Genomic DNA, 23,713 nt, shown 5'->3' with positions numbered 1-23,713 from the left:
AGCTCTCTCTGTTAGAACCAAATTCTGTAGTTGCAGGTTTTCGAGAATAAGATAAAGCTTCTACGAAGAGACTGAGAAGGCAAATGGAATTGGAAAAAAAAAATAGTCGCATAGCAGTGCACCATTAAATTGTGACATTAAATTGTGACATGTGTAAAATACAAATTTAATGGTTGAGATCAAAATAGTAATTTTTAAGTGTAAAATCCCTAAGAAAAACACATTTAACCTATACCTGCTATGAGAAAACCTGAGAAAACCTGATTGATTAACAAATTTGAAAACCCCAACTTCCCCTCTGTTTCTTAGTGATTGTCTTCTTCCTCCTCAATTCTTGGATTGCAAGAACTCCCTTTCGTTCAACCAACTACTTCTACTCACTTTATCCTTTTACCCATTTTGTGCTTGTTTAACCAACTTCCCCTCTGTTAAGCATAACCCCAACAGCGAAAGCCAGAAGTTTAGCAACCATAACACGGTTGGCATATCCTACAGCAAGAATTAACTATTTCCAGATGAGAAAACCAGAGTGACCGTCACATTCCCAGTTCCTGTTATAAGTACAAAATTGACCAAGTAGGGGCACATAATCTTCCCCCCACCTGAATTCTGAAAGGCAATCACTTGCTTATTCATTCATATCACTGGGAAGCACCTCGGTTTGGATCTGACTGTCATCATCGCCACTGTCACCACCGTCTTCCATGGTTGATTCACTCTTTGAATAATCCACCTTGAAATCGTAATCAGCATCCATATCATTACCAGATGACTTAGCTTTCTTCCTTTTCTTCCTCTCTGCTCTCCGCAGCTTTGTATTAAGAATGCCTTCCGCCACATATAGCTGCTCATTCTGCCGACTACTGACAGTCTTGGCCACGGTCTTTTCTGCATTCTCCTCATCATTTCCCATTGGCTGGTCTCCATTATCCTCATTCATTTCCTTCGGTGCTTCATTGTCTTGAGCTATTACTTTGGACTGTACATCAATCAGGGGAAAAAACACACTTTAATTGTTAGACCTCCTGAAAGCAATTTAAAACGAAAGGATTCTTTTTTCCTTTTACTGTTGGCATGTTAGGATGGTTAGTGCCAAACATTAGAGACTTGATGCACAAACCAGTAAGACAGAAAGATGAATTTAGAAGGCACAAACCTCCAGCATCTTCTCATCAAAAGTTAGAGGGCAGCTTGGCGGAACTTCAATATGACTGAAATCCTCAACAGACATTAAGCTACCAATAAATGAAGATTCACCATTGTAAACTTCTTCAACACAGAACTCTTTCCCAAGCTCTGAGACAATTGCTGCCTCCTGCAAGTGCTCATCTTGCTTCCTTGATGGAGGCATTGTGTAATATGGGATCTTACCTAAGATGCATCAATAAGAAAAGACTATCAGCCAAGAACTTTCTAGTTACAAATCCAACAATTTTTAACACCATGAATAAAACATATCAAAAGCCAATTCTGTCTAGCATACATACCCTCATTCCAGTCGTGCAGAATTATTCTTGCTGTGGCTTCAACATCCACAACACCACCCTTTTTGAGCTTACCCCTCACAGTAGCCACCTTATATAGGAAGTCATCAACTGAATCGAAGGCTGGGAGCTTGTACAATGTTATCAATATTTGAGGAGGGCATAGCCTAAGAATCTCTTTCACTGCAACATCCATAAACAAGGGAAGTCAAAAACCAAGAAAAAAATATCAAAAAAATAAAGTTTTTTCTTCCTACCCAGGAACGAAGTTTTTTTTTTTCGGGGGGGGGGGGGGGGGGGAACACATGCTCAAGAATTGAGAAGTGCATATTACAGGCTTACAGCCATACAGCTGTAATGGCACTCCTCCAAATCTTATCGAATAGCTGATAATAAAATATCCTGTCCCTTGTGTATCCAAATTAATGATCAGCTTAACAGGCAAATTCTACAACTTAAGTTGTGAAAATCAGAACAGTGAGGTGGCCCAGCTTGTAAATTTGGATTTTCTGAGAAGAGTTGAAAAGTTTTACAAATTCCTTTAACCATGGAACTCACAGACCCTCCACTGTAGGCCAAGGCACCAACCCAAAATTATTTCACTACCATCATATTTTCATTATTCCATATTTTAATACAACTCTAACCATTACTTGAGGTGTCCTGTAACTAATTCATTAACTCAAAATGGAACTGGATACCATAGGCATTCAAACAGTCAGAATGCAAAATCACGAGCACAAGTAGCAGAAAAAGAATCAATGTTGCAAATGTTTCCCAGTTGGTGCTTTGTCTTTGCCCAAATAGAAAAGGCGGTATGTGAACATTGTTAATAAAAAATAATAATAATAATAATAAAAAAAGGAAAGAAACTGTAACAAGTTTGGCAATAATTGAACAATTCAAGCACACCACTATGTCCACTGTTTCTATTTTTAATAAGATGATGACTTGTAGAAGAGAAAAATGCAAGAATCATGCTATGCCAGAAAGGATGGAAAAGATTGCTTTACCTGGACTAATGGGGTCATCTAGCTTCTCAATTCTTTTGCAATTGCGAAGAGCTATGGATGCATCATTTTCCCCAGACTTTAGCATTACAACTCCAGGACAGTCCAATAGCTTCACATTCTTATCTAGCTGAATTTCTTGCATCGATCTTGTTAATCCTGGAGTAGCCCCAACATTGACGACATGGCATCTCTTCAAACTATTAATCAGACTACTCTTACCAACATTAGGAAGCCCGATGACACCAACTGTTATTGACTTTTTAATCTACAGGATCAAAGAAAACAAATACATGAATCATACAAGCACCAAAGCTCAAGAATTGAGTAGAACACTTGTGTTTTCCTGGTTTACTAAATGCTACAATAACAGACTCTGCAGGCTGAAAGTGAAAATCTACATATGACAATTCCCCCCCCCCCCCAAAAAAAAAATACAGTAAGGCCCCTAGACCACCATATTAGAAACTTTTGTTTTAGGTGGAATTTTTTTTAGAAAGAATAGATACTAGAAATCACAAAATAGAATCTAATAAATTCTACAAAGGACAAGACTGAACAAACTAATTCCTTAAAGACTATTATAACCCCCCCCCCTAATACTGGTTTGGGATACCCACCAAATACATCCTAAATAGACCCTTCCAGCCCAAGTTGGTAGGCCCTGTGGCCCCAATTAAGGGTTTGGTTAACTAGTTGATGAAGTGCATCAGCCCTGGTTTTACAAGCTCTTAACTCATACTTGTAGCAGAGCTTCCTAAAAGTTATTTTGTTTGAGTCAACTATGTAGTCAGCTAGGAATGCTGCTGGCAGCTGCAAGCCTAGGGATTTCACCTGGGCTTCTAGGGAAGGCAACAAGTCTGAGGCTCTAATTAGGGGCTGGATCTGCATTATAAGCCTATAAACAGATGTGAGGTTGCCTCAAAACAGCAATTAGCTCTGAGAATTGGAATCCGACTTAAGGATTTGAAAGAGCTACAGTCGGTTAGATTGTGAAGGAATGCAATTCATAGTTTGGACTTGGTGCCAAATACGACCTCAAATAGAGCCTATTCGAGAACAACTGATCGCCCAAGATTTAAAGTGATCAACTAGGGGGCCAGTTAACAAAGAAAAGTGAAAAAAATGAAAAACTTAAACTAGTTCTCATTACCATGTCACAAATAAATGAACAACAATACTACCTCATGGCTTCTTGAGTAGTTCTTCAGCAACTTTATGAGAGTCTCAGCCCCTAAACAGTCACTAGTTTCCAAACGATTGCTTGGTTTTGCAGATTTCTTCTCAGATTTCCACCCTAAGTTTGCCCTTTGTTGCTGGGTGCTGCATTTGAATGCAATTGCTGGTAGTTCCTCCCTCAGATACTTAAGCCACTTCTCAACAGACTCTCGTGGTACAAGATCTGAGACATAGGTTCCAACCGAAAAAGGAGGAAGGAAGCACACAAAAAAAATAAGAAAATTAAGATTACAATAATTGAAATTAACATGTAATGGCTTACAGAAATAAAAGAATTAAATATAACACCCAAAAAAAAAAGCTGCGTATTCTATCGTAACTCGTTCCTGCCAAGAAAAAAAGCGCAGCACCAATAAATCCATGAGAAATTATTTGTAAAACAGCTCCGTTGAGTCCTGTATTACTTATGGAAGCAATTCCTATAATTGGAAAACCCATATGAGATACAGAGGAATAGGCTATTCTCTTTTTTAAGTTACGTTGACCGAGAGATGTTGAAGCTGCATAAATTATTTGCATTGTGCCTACTATCATCAACCAGGGAGAAAATATAGAATGAGCATGGGGTAATAATTCTAAATACAAGAACCAACCCAAGTCCCCATCATACAATCTTACAAAGAAGACAGGACAAATAAAAAAGCCAAGCATAATCACCTAAAAAATTATAAAGCCATGCAGTTTCCAATATATTATTAAGGGTCTCAAATATGGGGCTAACCAAGTACCAAAATTAGGAACAAGGATTTACATCTTCAAAGGATAAACAAATCAATTAAAGTTATAGTGATGTTAGGTTTCTGAGATTGAAGAGCGCCTACTGGTGCATCTTTATAAGACAGGATGTCATATTGAATGAGCCATTACCAATCTTATTCAGAAGTAAAACAAGACGCTTATTGGGGCCTGACTTCAAAACCATCTTTTCCATATCAACACATCTGGTACCAAGAGGATCCCGAGCATCAAGAACTTCCACGATAACATCTGACGCTTCTATGACTTTGGCTAATTCCTTGTAGAATGCCCTATCTGAGTTATCTGCAAGAAGTTAAGAAGGTAAATCAGGCATGATGGGATAGAGGGGAATATTAAGTCAAGATATTCTCCTATGGAAAAACCTTCCACTCAACTTACCCTGGCTTTTAACCATTCCTGACGAAACTACACCATCAATCTTCTCTCCAAGATTTTGTTCTTCAGAAGCTCCACCATCCTCCAATAATCCTAACTTTCTTTTTTGGGCCTAGAAATACGGGAAGTCCCATTCAATCATGACCATATATGACAAAATGCATATGCTAAGTATGAGCAGAATAGATTAAAGCAACCAAGTCCATAAGTAAGGAACATATGTCTCCACAGGAATTTGAAGTATTAGAATGGCAACATTACAATAGAATGACAAGCAATGTACGACATCATACACCAGTATCTGTTCTCAAACCCTGAAATATTACACATAGCCAAGTCGAAAAGAAAAAGCATTGTGACTTGGTAGGAATCCTAGAGTTCAACAATAGCCAGCAGTCCAGGATGCAAATATTGGATAATTACTTGAAGTGAATTGCAGAATATCCCATGTTTAAACAACAACCACCACCCCCCCCCCCCCCCCCCCCCAAAAAAAAAAAAAATCCCAAAAGAAAGAATGGAAACGGAGTTGGTGAGTAAAGTAATGACAAATGAGCAATACCCTCTCCTTCCGAGCGGCCTTTTTCTGCTCCAACTCTTCAATAGCCCGGGCCCTGCGAGTTTCCAGTGCCTTAAGTTCCTGTTCCTTGAAGGGCCAATCATTAGGGATACCTGGATCCTTCTCAACCTTCCGCTTATTGTTTATGCCAAGCTTCTTCGCTTCTTTGGCCTTCTTCTTGTGGTGCTCTTTCACCTTCTTTATGATCTTGTACTTCTTTTTCAGGGGGACTCTCTTACTCTTACTTTCTACAAAATAAAATTAGGATACAACATTCAGAATCAAATCGATACAAACACTCAATGGACAATAGAAAACTATCGTTTTGCTTACTCTTGCTCCTCTTCACCATCTCTAGTTATTGGTGCAATACAAGCGTCAGTTCAGGTTTGAATTTAGCGTACTTGCTGGGAGAAAAGGAAGGAAAAAAAAAAGTTGCATCAACACAAATTCAGTCCGAAAATAAAATAAAATAAAAAATTCACAACCAAATGAACTTCTGGTCTTGAAAAGGGCAAACAAAAAGCATAGTACAAGAACCATTCAAACCTAAAAGCATAAACCCTAACCAGAGCTAAGCTTAGAGGATAAAACTCCATAGGAGAAGAGATAAGAGGAGACAAGGAAATTGAAAAATCTTACAATGAAAGGAGGTATGGAGGCCGTAATCGAAACACAGAACAAGAGAAATCAGTATCCAAGAGAACCTTTGCAAGGGTTTCATGTATTAAGCAGTAGTGATTACCGCTGGTTGCTGCTACTAGCCGCCGGTTGAATAGCTAGAGTTTGGGCGGTAGGGGTGTCAACGGGGTGTCAACAGTGGGGTTGGGAGGGGTTTTGGGCTGGGCTTGGGCTTAGAAACACCCAACCCAAACACAGCCCATTTGAAAAATAACTGCTTCGATTTGATTTTGATTTGGAATCTTGGATCGCGGTTTGAACTACATTAAATGTCAAACATTCAAATTTACCTTTCTTGTTCTACAACTCTAAATCGTGGTTTCTCAAATACTACAAATATTGGAAGAAAATATACTCTTCAGTCTTCAACGTCTCTTCCTCTCCCAACACCACCCACACCACATGAAACCTTCCTTGATCGCTAAGAGTTCAGTTTCAAGAACTGAACAACCATTAAAGCACTTCGCAAAACCCCCTTTTATAAGCGTCAACTGGTATCTAAAGACCCCTCCAATTTGAGAGAAACTCTTTGCCTTGTTAGGAAGACATGAACCTGAATATATAACATCATGAAACTGCTGCATCAACATTTAAGGAAGATATGAACCTCATATAACCAAAAATTAATATTATGGGCCTAGTAGCCCATTACAGAATATAAAAAAGATGGCCAATTAGCATAATTGTGGACCCAACAATATAGCTTTTTGGCCCAATCGGCCCAAATAAGAATCGAACCACTAGCACCATTTAGACATGTTTTATTTGAAGTATCAGTATCGGTATCGTATATTTGTATTATCCTTTCGTATCATCCGTTACTGGATACGGTGCTGCACATTAATGACACGATACTATTAATTGCATGATACGGATAAGGGAGGGAAAATTGCTTGAGTGCTGCACAATAAGTGCGCAGCGGCTGCAGCAAATGTTCGAGATTGAGATTTCAACCATCCATTTTTAAAAGTGTAAATTATATTTTTGAGAAACGGCCGGTGGACCTGTGTAGCGGAAATGTGTGAAGGTAGTAGGAGAATGACGATTGATGATTACTTCAGGCTTGACAACTTAGGTTGTAAGCGAAGCTATTGATGGAATGGGAATGAAATGGAGAACCTTACCTTGCATGCTAACCTTAATTTGAAGCTTTGGATGAAGTGGATTATATGACTCTGAATCCATTGTGGCTTAGCGGACAATTAATGCAGTGCAAGTTTATGCTAACTTAATGCCTCTCTTTGTAGATCCATTCGTAAGCAGGGTTCATAATGTGGGCAACTTGCAATCTGTAACCTTTACTAGAATTGGATCATTATCAGTAGTAATCCTTCCAGTCCAGGGACGCTAGCTAGGTAGCTTCTCTCTGAATAAAATATTATCCGACCCAGATGCCACTATTGTGATGTGATTGTGCCTATTCACCTCCAAGTTTCCTCATAACTTAATGCATTATAAAAACCCCAACAAGGAAGTCTCAATTCAGAAACAAGGCAGAGAAAGAGGAAGAAGAAGAATTTGAGAATGGGTAGTGAGAGATTTACTGCACTTCAGCAAGATTGTTATAGCACCAAAGAGATTTATTTTTTTTTGGGATTATGGACCGATGTAAAATTACGAAGAAAAACACAAGCAAAACACATTCACCAACACGAATAGATTTACCTTGGTTCAGCAAGATTGCCTATACCACCAAAGAAAAAGATTCCACTATATTCTACGACTGGACAACTCGCACATCTTAGAAAGTACTACCCTTTACTTATCCTTTTTATTTTCCTAGGTTATCCTCACAAAATTATTTATAGGAAAGCCTGAAATCTTATTCCCCCTATGTTAAAAATTCTATCTTGTACTAATAATTAATTTATAATATGCTCTAATTACAAATACGACAAAACTTTAATTATATGAACCTGCAAAATACAAGACATACCAAATCCAACATTTTCTTCTTCTTTTTTATTTTTATCAATTGCTTAACATTTATTTTTGCTTGGCAGAGTTCAAGTACACAGCAGGGTTACACAGTGTAGTGGAACTGGGAAGTGAGAGTGAATATAAAAGTTGCAACATAGGGAATGCAGTGAACACCATGAGTGATGGGAAGGACGTAGTGAAGCTAAGCAAAGTTGGGACTAGGTTTTTCGTTTGTGGGACTTCAGGCCACTGTGCTCAAGGCATGAAGCTCAAGGTCAACATCCTCGCAGTTTCTGCAGCTGCCAATAATACTAGTTCCTCTCCTTCTCCTTCTGCTTCTGCATCTGTATCTTCCGCTTTTGCCCTGCAATCCAATAATGTATACTTGGTTCCCATAACTCTATTGGTATCCATCCCTGTGGTTACTCTTTAGATTGCAGCTAAGAAGTAGTCAAAATGTGTGATTCTCAATGAATTGGTCTCCTGAGTTGTGTGTTCGGATTTGAGAAGTGAGAGAGCTGTTTTTACATTTATAATTTTAATGTCTCCATTATTATTGTAATTGTGACTCATGAGAGGAAATGAGTAATTGAGTTTTTAAATTAATATATTATATGTGTAATTGCAGGTTTTCTGGAATAAGAAGAAGCTTCTACGAGGAGAGTGAGAAAGCACATGGAATTGGGCAAGAAAGAGAATAAACTGGTTTTAAGTCATTTTTCCTGTGTGATGAAGATGTGTCTGAGAGAGGTTGGAAGCTTTCATCCATTAAGAGTGAAGTTCTACCCCAGGGGAAAGAGAAAAAAAAAAGAAAAAGAAAGAAGAATAACATACATAAAGAGTGAACCGTTAATGAACTCCATAAATACCCTTGTTTCACTTTTGAGTTTTCCGTATTGTCATTGTTGGTTCATATCTTACCAACGTTCTCTAACAACCCACCAACTTGAAATATTGTAGAAAACTAAGTTAGTTATTATTTTTTCTATTTTTTAATAATAATGAACTCCTATTTGACTCATTTTTGAGACTCTGAAAAATCACCGTGGATTTCCTGTGAGAATCCCTTAATGATAAGTTGTGAAACTCACTCGCTTGCTGTCATTCAAAAGCCACAAAATTTAAAGATCGATGGACAAGGAGAGGTGTTATTTTATTCAAATGGTCCCATGAAACTAGAAATATCCATTATTTTGAACTACTAGATCGGCTCAAAGTTGGGAAATGGAAGCCGTGGCAACCCGGGATAAAAAAAATAAAAAGCCAATAGTTTCAACTTTCAACTCAAGTTTAGGACACCATTGTCCCGTTTTCACTCCTTTAACGTTATTTTGGTCATACAATGGCCCAAAGAACATCACCATTAGCAACTAATGGAGATAAGTAGTGGATTTACTAACAGTTCAGAGAGTAGGGTAAATAATGAAGTTGATGGATGAAACTGAAATTAGAATTTAGGGAATTTCACAGTGCGATAATGTACTAAATCTTACTATTACGACACCCATAACTCTTTACCCCAGAAAAAAAGAAAAAAAGACACCCATATAACTTCAAAAGGAGAGATGGGTAAGATAAAAAGGTCACATTTGAAACTCCAAAATTGTGCCTACCAATTGGTTGTTGCGGCTTGATGAGTTGGTTTCTCATCTCATCCAACAAGATCCAAGACCATTTCACTTCTGCTATGAGGTATTTGTTATCTGTGCTCAAGGAGTGATATTGTATAATTCCTCAAGCTTGGAGTGGCTCTTAGCTGGTCGGGTTGCCGAGATCTTATGAAACTGATAGACTTAGATCTTCACTATATGCCTCCCCCATAATCAGAACAATAAGTGAGGTCCACCCCGTAAATGGGTGTGCACCTTTCCCCTTTCCGTTCTTCTGGTCATACTGTTCCCATAAGAACCCAGTCTGGAAATAGTTTTTCACAATATTCCTACCAGAAAAGGAGAAGCAAGAAGATTATTAGTTAATTTGATGAGAAAGATTTAAGTACAGCTTCAAATAAGCAGACCTCAGGCTGGCAGTATAAGCTTACCCGATCAAATTTTCCCTTAACTCTTTGTAGACTGTACTGGCTCTAACTCTGTAGGGTCCATCCTCTGCAGTGCATACAAAATAAATATTATCAGACAAGTAATAATTCTAGCTTCCCCAGAAAAGTTACAATATATACCTGAGGAGTAGCGGTGGAGTGCTGAAAGAATCATATAATTCATGTTCATCCAAATGGGCCCTCTCCAATAAGGAGGATCATGCTCTGTGTTACGCTTCATGTACAAGAAACTGCAACACAAAATGGATAAAACACAAGATCAAACATTTTTATTACAAATTTATAAGCATTGGACTAAAACCAGAATGAGCACAATCGTTTGGACATATTTGGTCAGATCTTTGAATATGTAGACCATTTACTCGGGTCAATTCAAAATACATCTTAAAGCTGAATAACAGATAAGCATCACCTAAATGAATAATCATAGCCTATCATACAGAAATGCAAAGATGTAAGATGACCTTGTCTTGGCTAGTGAACGGAGTCCATAATCTGTCCATAAAGTGCTCTGATTGGAAATCAGGTTGAGTTGTTTTTCCAAGATCCATGATTCCTGAATAATTCAAATATCCATGTTGTGACCCCACCACCAAAATAAATAAATAAGGGAAGCTAGAAGCACATACAAAACTAAAAAAATGTATTAACATTCTAAATTATCCAACAAAATAAGAGAGTCCATTATGAAACTTACCGGCGGAATGATCCTCATCATAAATGGGAATAGGCTGACATAACCAATATGAGGAACAAGCCTCAACTGTGGCCTTTCTAAAACCTGACGAACAAGCTCTCGACTTCCATAACTGCCACCTGATGGGTTGGTTTCTTGCCACCTCAAGCGAACCTAAGAATTATTTTAGGCATCAGTATTTTTCATATCCCAAAGGAGATTTTTGGAATATATTATGTCTAATCTATCTCCCATAAATTAGCCTGACAATAAAACAAAAGATGGACTGAAATGACTTAAATCTTAATCAGCAACTGGCAAAGAACTGGAATTTTTTTTATGGGAAATAGAAAATCTATGCAAAATGCATCCAGATATGGAGAAAAGAGAATATAAATACATACACACAGAAGTAAAAATATTCTGTACGGAATACATAAATTCAGTTAATCATACCTTCTCTGTGTGATTGCCAAAATCAAAATATGCCCCATGAACGTCATCAAAGTGCATCTGTGAAAACAGTCTAAGATTTAACCGAATAGAAAACAAAAATAAAGCAGAAACTATAAGGATATCGCCTGCTTCATGTTTTACCTACAAGAATTTTTAACTTATACTACATTTTGAAGAAAGTAGTATGTGAACAAATATTTCTACAACAGTGATATTGAAAACAACTTAACACTAATGTAAAGATGACAAAATTGAATATACCCGATTCAGAATGCCAAAGTCTGAGAGCAGTTGAGCCATTGAATGGTAGCCCTGCATCAAGTGCAATGCTTATTTTCCAACAGATCAATCTTGCAACTTAAAAGATGTGTTGATAATATACCTTCCCAAAATCTTGGTTCTTTTCAAGCAATTCTGTGATGGAACTCATGCAATCAGCTGCTAGAAGCATCCAACATCTTAGATCCAAGTGCCGTTCGTCTTCACTTGGGTGTGATGCACGAGGATAATCATCCAGACCAGATGATAGAGTCTGGAAATGCAATTGTGAAGCAAATATCATAACACGCTTCATATATGTGACATCACATAGGAATTCACTGATTAAATAAATTATGAAAAGAATGGCAGGATGGTCAAATTGCATGCCCCATTAGGTGTTTAATGCTTGCACCAGATGGGTGGTGCTCAGAATACCCAATGGTTCCTTTCCATCCATATACACCACAGGCCATGATCATCCATCATCAGACACACCACAATACAGCAGCAGGGATCATGCATCCAAGCCTTCGGCCTCAGATAGATTAAAACCAATCCACAAAGAACTAGATCTTTAATATAAGGGCACATTAAAAAGTGGGTGACACGCGGGACAGGGCAGATGGAAGGGCTTCAGAAGGCTGCAGTAATAAGAGATCAAAGGAAGAAGAGGGGGAATTAAATACAGCTTATCGAGTGAAAGAAGCCAACAATTCAGGTAAGTTGATTTTATGATAAATATCGTAGCAAACACAATCCAGAGACAATTAGAGCAAGCAATTCCATGAGTTACAATTTTGTCGGCGTCATAGTAGAGGTAAATCTCTGCTCAATATTTCGAATTTAATTTCTTCCATATCCTTATTTCCTAATGAGATTCTGGAATCTAGACTGTAGTCTACCAACAAAAACCAAGATACTTTTTAAGGAACTACATTATACCATACCAAGTGAACCATAAGTTGTTTAATGATTTCAACCAATTTTAGTGAACACGACTAGCCAATTTGTAAAAACCTGAATGACTATAGTGAACAAACCACAAAAAAAAGAAAGAAAGAGAAGAAAGCAAGCGTGGAGGGAAGAGAAGGGAAATCAGTTGACAGTTTCTGGGTATTGAGAAGGTTTCAAGACAGAACCTTTGCATTTAGTTCACGGGTTGTTTGTTTATCTCTTCCATGCCAATAAAAGCTTCCGGTATCCTTTCCTAGCAATTAAAACATTCAGAATGTAAGGGTAAACAATCTTCAGATATCATACTCAATCAACCAGATGACCAGAACTTCAATAGATGGGAAAGAGAATGTCATCAGAGATTCAGAGAACTTGAGACCATAAAGAAGACTCAAAACTAATATTTAATTTTAATTCAATATTAACATACATTCTCTGTCACAAGGATATTCTAATTTCTGCTTTTGTCCATTGCAGATATTCATCGCCAAACTAGGTTCTGGAGAATTGAATAATTTTACTTCACATATTGGATCAGTCTTGGGGGCAACAGTCTCAGGTTCCCTCTCAAATTTCAGAACTCCACCCATCTTGCAGCCACTCAAGAACTGGATTTCTTGTTGCAAGGCCAACAGAGCATGACAGGACCATGGCTCTGGGTCTATATTAGAGGAGGACATATATTCAGAGAAAGGGAGACGGAGCTCACAAGGAGTTGCAGAAGGGTTGATGCAGCAGCAGTGTATTACTGGGTGATGCAGCAATGTTGAATCAGACGAATGAGATGCTTTTCTTCCAATGAGATGGTCAATAATGTGTTTTGAGTATAAGATTCCAATATCCACTACTATTGTGCACATCATCTCCCTTTATTTGGGCCAGCAGATTACGTAGTTCTTTTGGTAGTTTCTTGTTTAAGACAATGCCCAGTTTATGTTACTTTATAGGTTGTTTAGTTTCCATTTTTAGTTGGGAAACTATTGTTATCTCAGAGGTTTTTCTTTATATTCATGTAATACTTTGAAGAACGGAGAATGAAATTTGCCAAGTTTGAGATTAGCAGAGTTGCTGGCAACATGTGAGTTTCCATTGACATGCATCCTTTCTCCCTCTCTATTCCATTCTCTCCCCCCCCCCCCCCCCCCAACAAAAAACCTTCCCTGCAAGACCTTGTCCTTTCTTCTCTTCCTCTTCTCCTACTCTCTTCCAACACCTAATTTTTTTCCCCCTAGAGTTGCCTCACCATTATATCCATGGTACCCTGTTCCAGCAGTACTGTGATACTCCGGTAAATCAATTCTAATCGCTTCTGTTAATTCTCAAGCTAAACCATTTTACTTTAGAGAAACCAGGGAAGAGTTCAACCCCAGGAGGTCATATCGATTCCTGACACTCCTTTATGGAAACCAGATCTGGTTATCCATTGGTATCATTTTACTGTTAGTCCTTCATATCAGAGAAGTGTATCAATCACAACAGATTTTTCGACTTAATTTCTGGCTGAATTCGATAGACTAATGTATTGTGATCTTGTAACAGAAATTCCAGGCTGACCAAACCCTTGGAAGATGATTTCTCTTGCATGCAATGAGGTAGGTTGCCTTAAGTGTGCAGTTATGAACTAGATAAAAAGAAGCATACTGTTCATCATAATGACAAGTACACCCCTGTCCACTCAGAGTGGTCCCATTTAACTGTCACTGAACTCGATTCGCAAAATTGCTCTCTAGTCCTATGTTACTTTATGCCCCCATCCTTGCAATTATTATACTTTAAAAAAAAAACCGTCCTGTAGTCTAGATGTTTTTCCAAGTACTGCCTCAGGATAAAGCCTGTTGGAGAGAAAAAAGCCAAGTACCAGACCCCATTTAGCTGTTTCTCCTGATTCCTAGGCGGTGCCTTGTTCCTCTTCCTTGTGCCTGCCAACTTTCATGTTTAAAGACCCCAGTGTTTCCTACTTTGTTCGTTTGGGTCCATGTAGCCAACCTCATTAAGTTGGGATAAAGCTAAGTTTTTTTTTGTTTTTTTTTATTTTTTATTTTTTATTTTTTTTTTTTTTTTTGTTTATTTTTTTTTTTTTTTGGTACAGAGCCATTTACCTGTTAGTTGGGTTATGCAGTACCCAGGAGGACCCACAATGAATCGACTACAGTTATTTGACCAGGGGTTCCATAGCAATCTTAAGAACCTTCTCAGACCAAAAACTTGTTGATGTCTTTAAAAGCAAACTGACATGCTATATAACTTCTATATAAAGAAAAACAATATCCAACATACCTGATTGCGTGGTATTGAACCACTGGAACCAAGCTTCAAGGCGAACAAAAGCCCTCTCTAAGAAAGAAGAGATTTCATTACTTTCAGCAGAACTGAACTTGTTTCCTTTCATGCCACTAACAAGATCTGCATGGAATAAACTTTAAGTGAGATATTTCTGCATCGTTTTCCAAGGCTGCTGTGCTCCTTTCTTTTTATTATTATTTTTTATATATTGTCACTACAAGAGTACATGTAGCTGAACCCCTTCTGTTGGGATGAGACTGAGTAGTCAATGCTGCTGTAAGGTAGTTTACAAGGCCAAGGAGAAGCCTAGTTTTAACGCTTCAATCTGTACATGAGATTAGGAGCTGGTTTCTTACCAATTTTCTCATGTTTTCCCTGGTTTGCTGTATCACCCGCGTTAAGTATTAACATCTTTTTTTGGTGAAATAGTATCAGCACATATCAAGTGTATTGGAAATTTAGAGCTACCAAAAGGTCCAAAACAATAAAAATACAGTATTGCGGGTGTATACTCACAAGCATAGGAGGGGGAGCAGGGAATCAAATGTATATAAGAAGAAACCCTGGGTCATACCAATCCAATTACTTCTTTTAAATCTGAATAAAAATAAAAACATAAACGGAAAAGAAAAAAGGGATCTTAATATGTCATATAAAAAAAAATCTCTTGAATTGGAGAATCAAAATAAAAAAGAACTGCTGGGACAAGTAGATTTCTGCCAAGGCAAGAAAAAGATCTTGAAGAAGATAATGCGAGATTAGACATTCAAATGGTAGAATGACAAAGCAATTCAAGACAGAAGCGTACTTAGACTCTTTCCTGAAAAGATATTTTCTTTTTCAATTCAGATGGAATGATCCTTTGAGTCAAAGAATTCTAAATAATGTCAAGGCATATTGTTTCCTGCTTAGACCCTTCGACTGACAAACCCAAAAGAAATTATTATATCCTCCATTCAAAGCAGAGAACTGATTTCACTTGCATGAGCATCCTAGCCAGTAACCTAAGGTGACAGGTGGCACTTGTTGATAATGGACAGCCACACCCATGTAATGGAGGGTAGACCAGAATCGAGGCAGAGAATGTTAGAACAGCTGGACCACTAGGAGTGGAGAGGAGAGACTTTGTTAGAGGTGGCATTGTAACATTGGGGAGGGGAAGAAAGAGAAATAGGAAAGAAGAATTTTGTAAATGGCTGTTGCAAGGAAGACATGCAGGGGGAGAGCAAAGTGCTCTCAGGCAGGCCATAGGTGACGTGGTCACCACTGGATAAAATGGAGCTTGAATGGAATATTCTTCCTGAACTTAAGTTGTAATGGTTACTCTGTTTCACTGAAGATTAATGAAGCTTCTCTCTATAAGTTTCCTATCTGTTATTGCTCTGCTGTGTGTTAGTGAAATCTGAACTGAGTAAGTGTGTGCTACTCTGACAGTGCACCATAGTTAGGAACCAGATACCTAACAATGGTAGAATAACTTTTTGTTTCCAGATTATTTAAACTTTTGTGAATTAATTGTCAAAGAGGTATCTTATTACTTCGTGAGTATTTGCTCACAAACCTATGAATCCCCCTCCATTGCTAAAAATAAAAAAAAATATGAGTAAAGAAAAGAGGATTTTTTTTTTCCGGTGGGGGGTGGGGGGTATCTCTAAATGGTTAGAGAGTTAAACAGTTAATAAATATGTTATATGAATCCTGAATCAACATGTTTTAGCGGTTGTCATATGTATCACTGTTTATTGCTTATTATGGGATGTTGTGTAAAACAAAACGTTTTGCATGCATCCATGGATTCTCTAAGGTATCCAGTGTCTCTCTAACACATCTCCTAAAATCAACTTTGCAATATGCAACCTGATACCAATAATCAAACCCTAATATAGCTTGGCTCTTGTATGGCCTTGGATCTATTCAACTCTTTTTGCTTCACGTAAGTCAAGTTTCTACGGCAAATGGAAACAGGCTGCACTTTATGTGCCTTCATTATTACAGAGTCCTCTAACTTTCAGTAGGGTTCCCACCCTCTTCAATCCAGGAGAGGAGAAACTTACGTGGAGGTAATAGGTATAAATCATTTCAAGCGCATGGGAATACAATCTTTGTATAATCAATAGAAAGCAGGAGATCTCCTCAATCCAATAAAGATTTCGTCTTGGTCCGAGCTGCAATCTGGAATCAATAGTGAGTGCATTCCAAGATTTTAAAAATAAGACATAATCTGAGTTCCCCCCCCCCCCCCCTTCTTTTGGGGTCAAGATATAACCTGAGTTTGTAAGAAGATCATCACAAGGACAACAAAATCATTGCTCACTAAATGTGGCTAACTAATAAAACCCCAAATCTTAAACATAAATGCAATAGGAAAGGGGAAAATTTTACCTTGCAAAACCAGAAATAAAGTTGGTGGATTTCCATTTGTCGGGTGTTGAGGAACGAATTCCTTTGGAACTTTACTGTATATAACAGAAGATCAAATAAGTTATTTCATATATAGGAAGTGAAAGTTTTATCCATATGAAACAAACTTATTGAATGAATATTTATTTAGATCACCTTAGAGCTTCAGCGCCCAAAATTTGTTCACGGGGGATCCACCCATCAATATTCATCAGGTCTAGCCAGTGACCGACAATGTCCAAGCAAATTCGAATATCCCAGCGCCTATTGAAGGTTAAAAAAAATTTTAAAAAAATTCACAAAGCACATAAAGTACTTAAACAGATTTACAAGTGACGACATTATCAGTGAACTTCAAAACATCAAGAACCTATATAAATCTGTTCATGAAGTGAAATGCACAATCAAAGCAGTTAAGCCAGAGGTTGCATATGGCAGACAAGACAACTTACCAGATTAGAAGTTGATGAAAACCTTCATCCCACAAAAATCCTCTAGGGAAGAAGGGTCGACTAGGAACAGCAGAGTAAAGCTCCGCGGGCCAATATGGAACAAAATTATCAACATTTTTAAGCTGCAAGAAAGAAACTCTACACATGGTTTTATGGTGCCAAATTCCATTGAAGGTTGATGAATAATTATCACATCAGTTATTTTAGGCACAAGTAGAAATTATATAGACAATTGCTAAAAGGAAAGTAATGGAGCATTCTTAACGATCAAAAGAAAGTCAAAGCTCCAGACTCTTAAACAAATAATACTATGCCAAATTCCATTGAAGGTTGATGAATAATTATCACATCAGGTATTTTAGGCACAAGGAGAAATTATATAGACAATTGCTAAAAGGTGAAGTAATGGAGCATTCTTAACAATCAAAAGAAAGTCAAAGCTACAGACTCTTAAACAAATAACTGCTACTATGTACATATAAACTGACATCTGGGGAGTAATCTGTCCACAACACCAAACCTTCCTTCCCCCCCCCCCCAAAAAAAAAAAAAGAAAAAAAGAGAGTCAAAAGAAAACTCCTACTAAAATAAAAAGACAAATAAAATTTTACTGGGGAGATCTCTTTTTTGGACTCTTGAGTGTTATGTAAGTCTCGTGCTTCTACCTTGGGAGCTCTAGGGCTATGGCTGTTTTTGGTTAATAAAATTTTATTCACCCAAAGAAAAAAATTCTCAATAATGCACGTAGCATTTTATGCATGAAATTTGTTGGATGGATGCCTCTGATACAGTGATATGCAACTTCAAGTTAAACTCAAAATCAAACAGATAAAGTGACCTCATTACTTACACTTAAATCACCTGGAAGAGCAATTATTGACTGACCATAAAAGTAGCCAATGCCACCCAAAAGATTTCCAATAGCAGCCATACCAACAATTACCGATTCAGAATCAACCTGTACATAAAATTTAAAAAAAAAAAACATTTAGAATAATCTCAGAACTATTCACAAATAATAAATACGCAAACAATAGGATATACTGTGTGGTACTCATCTGCGTTTATTTAAGGCATCATAAGTGTAACTCAACCTAGAGGAGGGGGAATAGGTTGAACTAGTAGATAGCCTTTCGAAATTATTCCTAGAATCACCTTTACAAAGGATATTATTATGAGAAACTGATAGACAAAATCAAATCAGTAGGCCATGAAACAAGATTATAACTTTGGCTTCAATAAAAAAGCTTTTTGGGATTATATTTAGCAGATTTCTGAAAATCAAATCCTACTAAAGTTAATGATTTTAATTTTTGCAATACATAGAGATAAGATGCTTGCTGCTGCAAAAATTTATATCAGTCTTTATAAGATTTCACAAAGTGCTAACCAAAAATAACTTACAAGACCCTATAGGTGTAACTAACTCAAATCTTGAGAGTACGCATTAAGTATTCCCACTATTTAGTTGTAGTGATAACCAACTTCCAACTGAAGTAAAGACACCATCTGCAGGAAAATATGTGGCTTCACCAACCAATATGGGCAGATGACCATTACTTGCTGTTGCCAGCAAAACATGAGAGATAGAGCACACGCAAAAACTAGTATGATAAGATCTAAAAATTAAACAAAGCATAGATCATGTTGAAACGTTGCAACAGATGGGTACCTTTTCCGTTATATTAAAGCATCTTCTGTATTTTTCTTCAAAATCTTTTTGTTTTTCTTTGAGTTGACTGCTAAGAAGGGATCCTGAAATTAAGAAGCAGCCATAAGAATCCTAATTTTGAAAATAATAAAAATTGAGGCCATAGTGGTCAAAAGCCATTGGTAATATCCTAAAATGATTAGAACTCAGATGATGAATGGTAAGTAGGTAATAAATAATCAGGAAAGGTATACATATTCTGAATGATCCTCCAAAGCAAAGAAGATTAGAATAATGCATCAGCTGCAGGGATTTATCTTCAAAGATTCACAGTTATATATCTTTTCTTCTTTTTTTCCCTTTTTTGGGGGGGGGGGGGGTGGATCTGGGATAAAGCAAAATATGTTCCACACGTTTTTTTTCTTCCTGTTTTCCCTCTTCAAAACAATAACTTCTTTGGAAAATAAAATATCCAAAGACCAGACCTGTGAAGTTTCTGACACGTTCGTCAACCCTTGAATTATCCAAATCAGTTCCAGATACAAAAGCAATATCTGCTTGAAAAGGAATTTTCCCAGAAATCTGTAATTACAAAGAAAGAGAAATTCCAACTGTAAGAAAAGAGATGATGGAGAAAGACAGAAATTAGTAACACAAGTTTGAGAGGTAGCATAAGGCCGCATGCCTGAAAAACTAAAATGTTAGGAGAATCATCAGATGCATCAGGTAGCTGCAGAAGACCAACCCTTCTTGCCTGGGGTAATTATGAATAGGTAGACCATCATTAGCAACCGAGAGAAACAAATTCTAATTAAAATAAGATTAGAGATCAGTTGTGGAAGCAATGAAAATAAGACACAAGTACTTATTAACCTAGTAAAGGAGTAATCACAATTGTTAAATACATACATGGGCTCCCAGAGATCCCTGCACAAGTTCAGTCAAATTGTGCATGTGAGGAGTCTGGAAACCAGAATAATGGACTTCCGAGTTGCCCTGCGCAAAGAAGAGAAGATCTAATCAGTCTGTCCAAAACTTTGCATTTCGAAAAAAACACAAGTAAACATGTGAATGAGGATGATTACACAGTGGTGCTATGCAGATGTCTTAGTATCACAGAAGGAAGCTGGAGCAAGCCCAGACTAAAATCTGGAACAAGAATCATGGACTATTACAGGAAGCACATAACTACTGCATAGTGCAACTCTAACTCAACCATAACCAGGCTGGTTAGGGGAGCAAGCAAATTCAGTTTTCACTGTTTTATCCAAGACATGGTTCAAACTCTTGGCCATTTCGACCTTTACTAGACAAATCATGGTCCAAAACGAGATTCACTCAGTTGACTTAATCTTGATGAAATCTCGCTGAGATCTTGCCAAAACCACAGAAATTTTGAAATTTTCAAGGGTTTTTATGATATAAATTGTAATTTGTAATTTTTAAATTATAATTAAGATGTGACTACTCAGTATTTATTCTTGCATTTTAATGAAAGTTTTGAATGTTTTCTTGTAAATCCATGCTTAGATTTGTGATGATACATGATCCAATTTCGTCTGTGTACAACTAGGCATGTGTGAATCAACAAGGCCAATTTGTGCTAGGTTTTAGCCAAAAATAACATTGCCTTGTATTTATTGGCCTCAAATTAGGTTGTATACAAAATCAGACAAAGAAACCACTTAAAACCCATCGAAACACTCATTGTACCACGTTTCGCCAAGATTTTGGAAAAATCTCAGTATCTCGATTGTCTCAACCATGTCAAGACACTGAGACGAGACACGATTTTGAACATTGACCCAAGATGGTCCTCAAACCGAGGGTAAAAAAGGATTTTGAGTATGGGAATAAAGTAAAGCAGCGGCCTTCCCCTTTCCACGCAGTGTAAGGACAAGGCATCCTTTAACCAGCAAGTAAAGTTTCCCAAGAATTATCTTCCAACAGTATGGATTGGAGACTTAGAATGGGTTCTATAGGGAATGGGCTTCATACTAAAGAGTATTTGGATAACTTTATTTATACATGTATTTTGAATTTCTCTCATATATCATAATCCACCCATTCAATTGGCTGAAACTTCGAAGAGTTAGTCCTCGAGGTCCTGCATTCCACTGGAAGGATTTCAACATCTGAGGTGGATAATTGCTATTTTGTTGTACTTGTACCATGATAACATCCTATTTTCTGGTTTATGAGTCTCTTCTGTTCTGTGCACAGAAGTGACTAAACTTGATGCGGTTAACTTCTCGTGACAGTACTTCACATACAACCTAGGATACCTAAGGGTCAAGAGACCAAATTCATTAGCCACCCTACTATAGGTCTTTTACATGCCTTTCTGTTATTATGAGTCCAAGTTTAGTCTGTAGCTTGTCAGCATTAGGGATCCTCTAATAGGATAGGTCATTTGTTGGCTGCCAGTGACCTAGACCTACATTACACCCCATGCATATACCCGTACCTCTGAGACTAAATGAAGCTCCCAGCCTCCTACATCCTCGCGTGATCCAAATGTCAGACGGGATCCGTCACGAATGTCCAATCTCTCCCTGTCAATGCTTAGAGCTTTACCTTCTTCATCAGCCAAATAGAAGAACAGATGAGCATCTTTCAACATTTCCTCTTCCTGTTGAGATCTGTAAGGTGCAAAAGGAAAGAATTTGGATAGAACCTTAATACTTACAAAACAATAATCTAAAATACATGACCTAAATCAATATGGATTGCCAATGTGAAGTCGAAGTTAGTTATTAACAAACAACCTGATAAAATTAAATAATGGTAGCCAAAAAAAATGATAACATTGAGAAACCATGACCACAGAATACTGAATGGTGTCTATGGCTTCAACATATCATGTTTTGCTGAAGTAAAGATTTCTAAAGCAAACTTCCTATGCTTTCCCCAACCCCATAAGAAACGAAAAAGGCAAACACATGAATTTCCCAATAAATTTGGTACTCCCACATGATAATTGATATCAGATACAATGGCCAAAAGATTGACCAGTGAACTTTAACTAAAAGTGCCACAAAAACTATACCAGTACGACACCTTAGAGATGCATACTTTTCCCATTGGATTCATGCACCAACTTCTTGATACTGTACATAGATTTGAAACTGTTCAATTTTTGAATTCCACAAAAAATAGTGGTCAACAATCTGGAAATACTCAATAAAATAACACACCGATGGCAGATAGAGGTTTTACTTCTCATTTTCCACATTGATACGAACTGCCCAATCTCCTCCATAGCCACTTCTGCTCCCCTTGGTTTTCAAGAAGCTCGTTGTCAAGGTCATGCCATGGTCAACCAAAACCTGATGTCCATAATCTCGCCCATTATGATGAGTCCATCCATACGTGCTAAGCTCATCAGAATCTTGGCAGACATGCCGCATAACATAGCTTCCATCTTTCACACCAATCCACATCAAACCAGCGATTAATGAATGTGGAGTTCTGCAATTAGCAACTGTGCGTTATCCCAGAGAGTAGATGACAGGGGAAGAGAAATCATCTATCACGACAACTTGAATACAGACTATTATAACGGTTCACTTTAGAATAATCATATTTGAAATTTGAATGGCTAATTGAACAGAAGAAAAAATGTGTAACACATCTTCCATACCTAGCAAAGCTAATTAAAGAAACAGGGGAAGAAGTTGGCAAATTGCAAAAGAATCAAAGATAAAAAGAACTTCACAACATAGTTTTACTATACGATACCATAGAGAGATATAATCCATCAATAAGAAGAAAAAAAGTTGAAGCAAGCAAATATTACTAAATTCAAAAACAACAAAAACCCAGAAGACATTCTAGAACAGTAGAAGATCGTTACCTCGCTCGGATACCTAGATAAACTTGTGGACGGTAAGTTCCCCAGTACAAACTTTCCTTGTGCTCACCTTGGAACTGCATAATTGCATCGTCTTAAAAATTTTGAAATACAGATGAGAACTTGGAAGAGTCAAAGCTTACGAATCTCCTGACCTGTGGAAGATCCATAACCTTGGGAGCTGGAAAAGGTGTAATAACCCGCAGTTTCTGAACTTCCTTGACGGGCTTCATGGAGAAATATATCACGGAAATCACGATCAAGAACCCAAATGAACCAAACAACAATAAGATTTTAGGATTAACATCCATAACACGGATTGCATCATGGCCTCTTCTCCTATCCTTCCGGCTTGTTTGAACCGATTTCCGATCACTAGGAGTGGGATGGTCATCATTGCCAGTGTCAGCCGTAGGTTTGTTCCTGCTCCGAGCAGGTCTTCTGCTACTTCCAGTCATTACTGATGCTGCTGCTTCAGATTTCCATAGAAGAAAATTCACAGCTTAGATCCCAGATTAAAGTTTTAAACCAGCTTCGGAGAATTCTTACGGAAAAAACCCCCTCAGGTTAGTCCATCGAGTACAAAATGAAGGGGGTCAGTTGAAAAAAGCGAGGGGTTTAGAAAGGAATATCTTTTGCCG

General features: G+C 37.6%; 2 protein-coding genes across 4 annotated transcripts; both read right to left on the bottom strand.

Annotated features, from left to right (window-relative positions):
• Nucleotides 1-247: 247 nt before the first annotated feature.
• Nucleotides 248-6,223, bottom strand: LOC149020019 (guanine nucleotide-binding protein-like NSN1). Its single transcript, XM_089148030.1, has 10 exons — nt 6,069-6,223; nt 5,760-5,833; nt 5,430-5,674; nt 4,871-4,979; nt 4,601-4,774; nt 3,679-3,896; nt 2,498-2,762; nt 1,488-1,667; nt 1,157-1,371; nt 248-979 (listed from the first exon to the last, which is right to left on the bottom strand). Exons 2-10 carry the CDS (start codon nt 5,776-5,778, stop codon nt 629-631), a joined length of 1,776 nt encoding a protein of 591 aa, XP_089004156.1. The 5' UTR covers nt 5,779-5,833; nt 6,069-6,223; the 3' UTR covers nt 248-628.
• Nucleotides 6,224-9,230: 3,007 nt separating this feature from the next.
• LOC149020018 (mannosyl-oligosaccharide glucosidase GCS1-like) lies at nt 9,231-23,674 on the bottom strand. Of its 3 annotated transcripts, XM_089148027.1 has the most exons (22): nt 23,228-23,674; nt 23,076-23,149; nt 22,439-22,690; nt 21,687-21,861; nt 20,129-20,215; nt 19,905-19,973; nt 19,705-19,801; nt 19,241-19,323; nt 18,419-18,526; nt 17,569-17,690; nt 17,273-17,380; nt 17,099-17,172; nt 14,711-14,836; nt 12,619-12,686; nt 11,601-11,750; nt 11,480-11,530; nt 11,219-11,275; nt 10,784-10,936; nt 10,551-10,642; nt 10,207-10,316; nt 10,069-10,132; nt 9,235-9,966 (listed from the first exon to the last, which is right to left on the bottom strand). In XM_089148027.1, the coding sequence occupies exons 1-22, from the start codon at nt 23,528-23,530 to the stop codon at nt 9,804-9,806; spliced, it is 2,586 nt and encodes an 861-aa protein (XP_089004153.1). In that variant the 5' UTR covers nt 23,531-23,674; the 3' UTR covers nt 9,235-9,803. The 3 variants fall into 3 exon arrangements, with proteins under 3 accessions (XP_089004154.1, XP_089004155.1, XP_089004153.1); XM_089148028.1 differs by lacking the exons at nt 23,076-23,149; nt 23,228-23,674 and having other exon boundaries at nt 9,231-9,966; nt 22,417-22,574; XM_089148029.1 differs by lacking the exons at nt 22,439-22,690; nt 23,076-23,149; nt 23,228-23,674 and adding an exon at nt 22,269-22,404 and having other exon boundaries at nt 9,233-9,966.
• Between the last annotated feature and the right edge of the window lie 39 nt (nt 23,675-23,713).

The sequence above is a fragment of the Hakea prostrata genome, chromosome 3 (genome assembly GCF_041222555.1).
Source record: "Hakea prostrata isolate BN-2017 chromosome 3, UWA_Hpros_2, whole genome shotgun sequence".
Classification (NCBI taxonomy): domain Eukaryota; kingdom Viridiplantae; phylum Streptophyta; class Magnoliopsida; order Proteales; family Proteaceae; genus Hakea; species Hakea prostrata.
This window is presented reverse-complemented; position numbering and strand designations above follow the sequence as displayed.

Bases quoted from the DNA above. Each gene is read 5' to 3' on its own strand.
- LOC149020019 (XM_089148030.1), bottom strand. The intron at 1,372-1,487 runs GTATGTATGCTA...GATGCATCTTAG, and splicing joins TCTGCACGACTGGAATGAGG to GTAAGATCCCATATTACACA. The intron at 980-1,156 runs GTTTGTGCCTTC...ATTGATGTACAG, and splicing joins TTGATGAGAAGATGCTGGAG to TCCAAAGTAATAGCTCAAGA.
- LOC149020018 (XM_089148027.1), bottom strand. From the start codon at position 23,530: ATGACTGGAAGTAGCAGAAGACCTGCTCGGAGCAGGAACAAACCTACG. The intron at 19,324-19,704 runs GTCTGGTCTTTG...TCTTAATTTCAG, and splicing joins ACGTGTCAGAAACTTCACAG to GATCCCTTCTTAGCAGTCAA. The intron at 12,687-14,710 runs GTATGTTGGATA...TTTAATTGCTAG, and splicing joins GTTCAATACCACGCAATCAG to GAAAGGATACCGGAAGCTTT.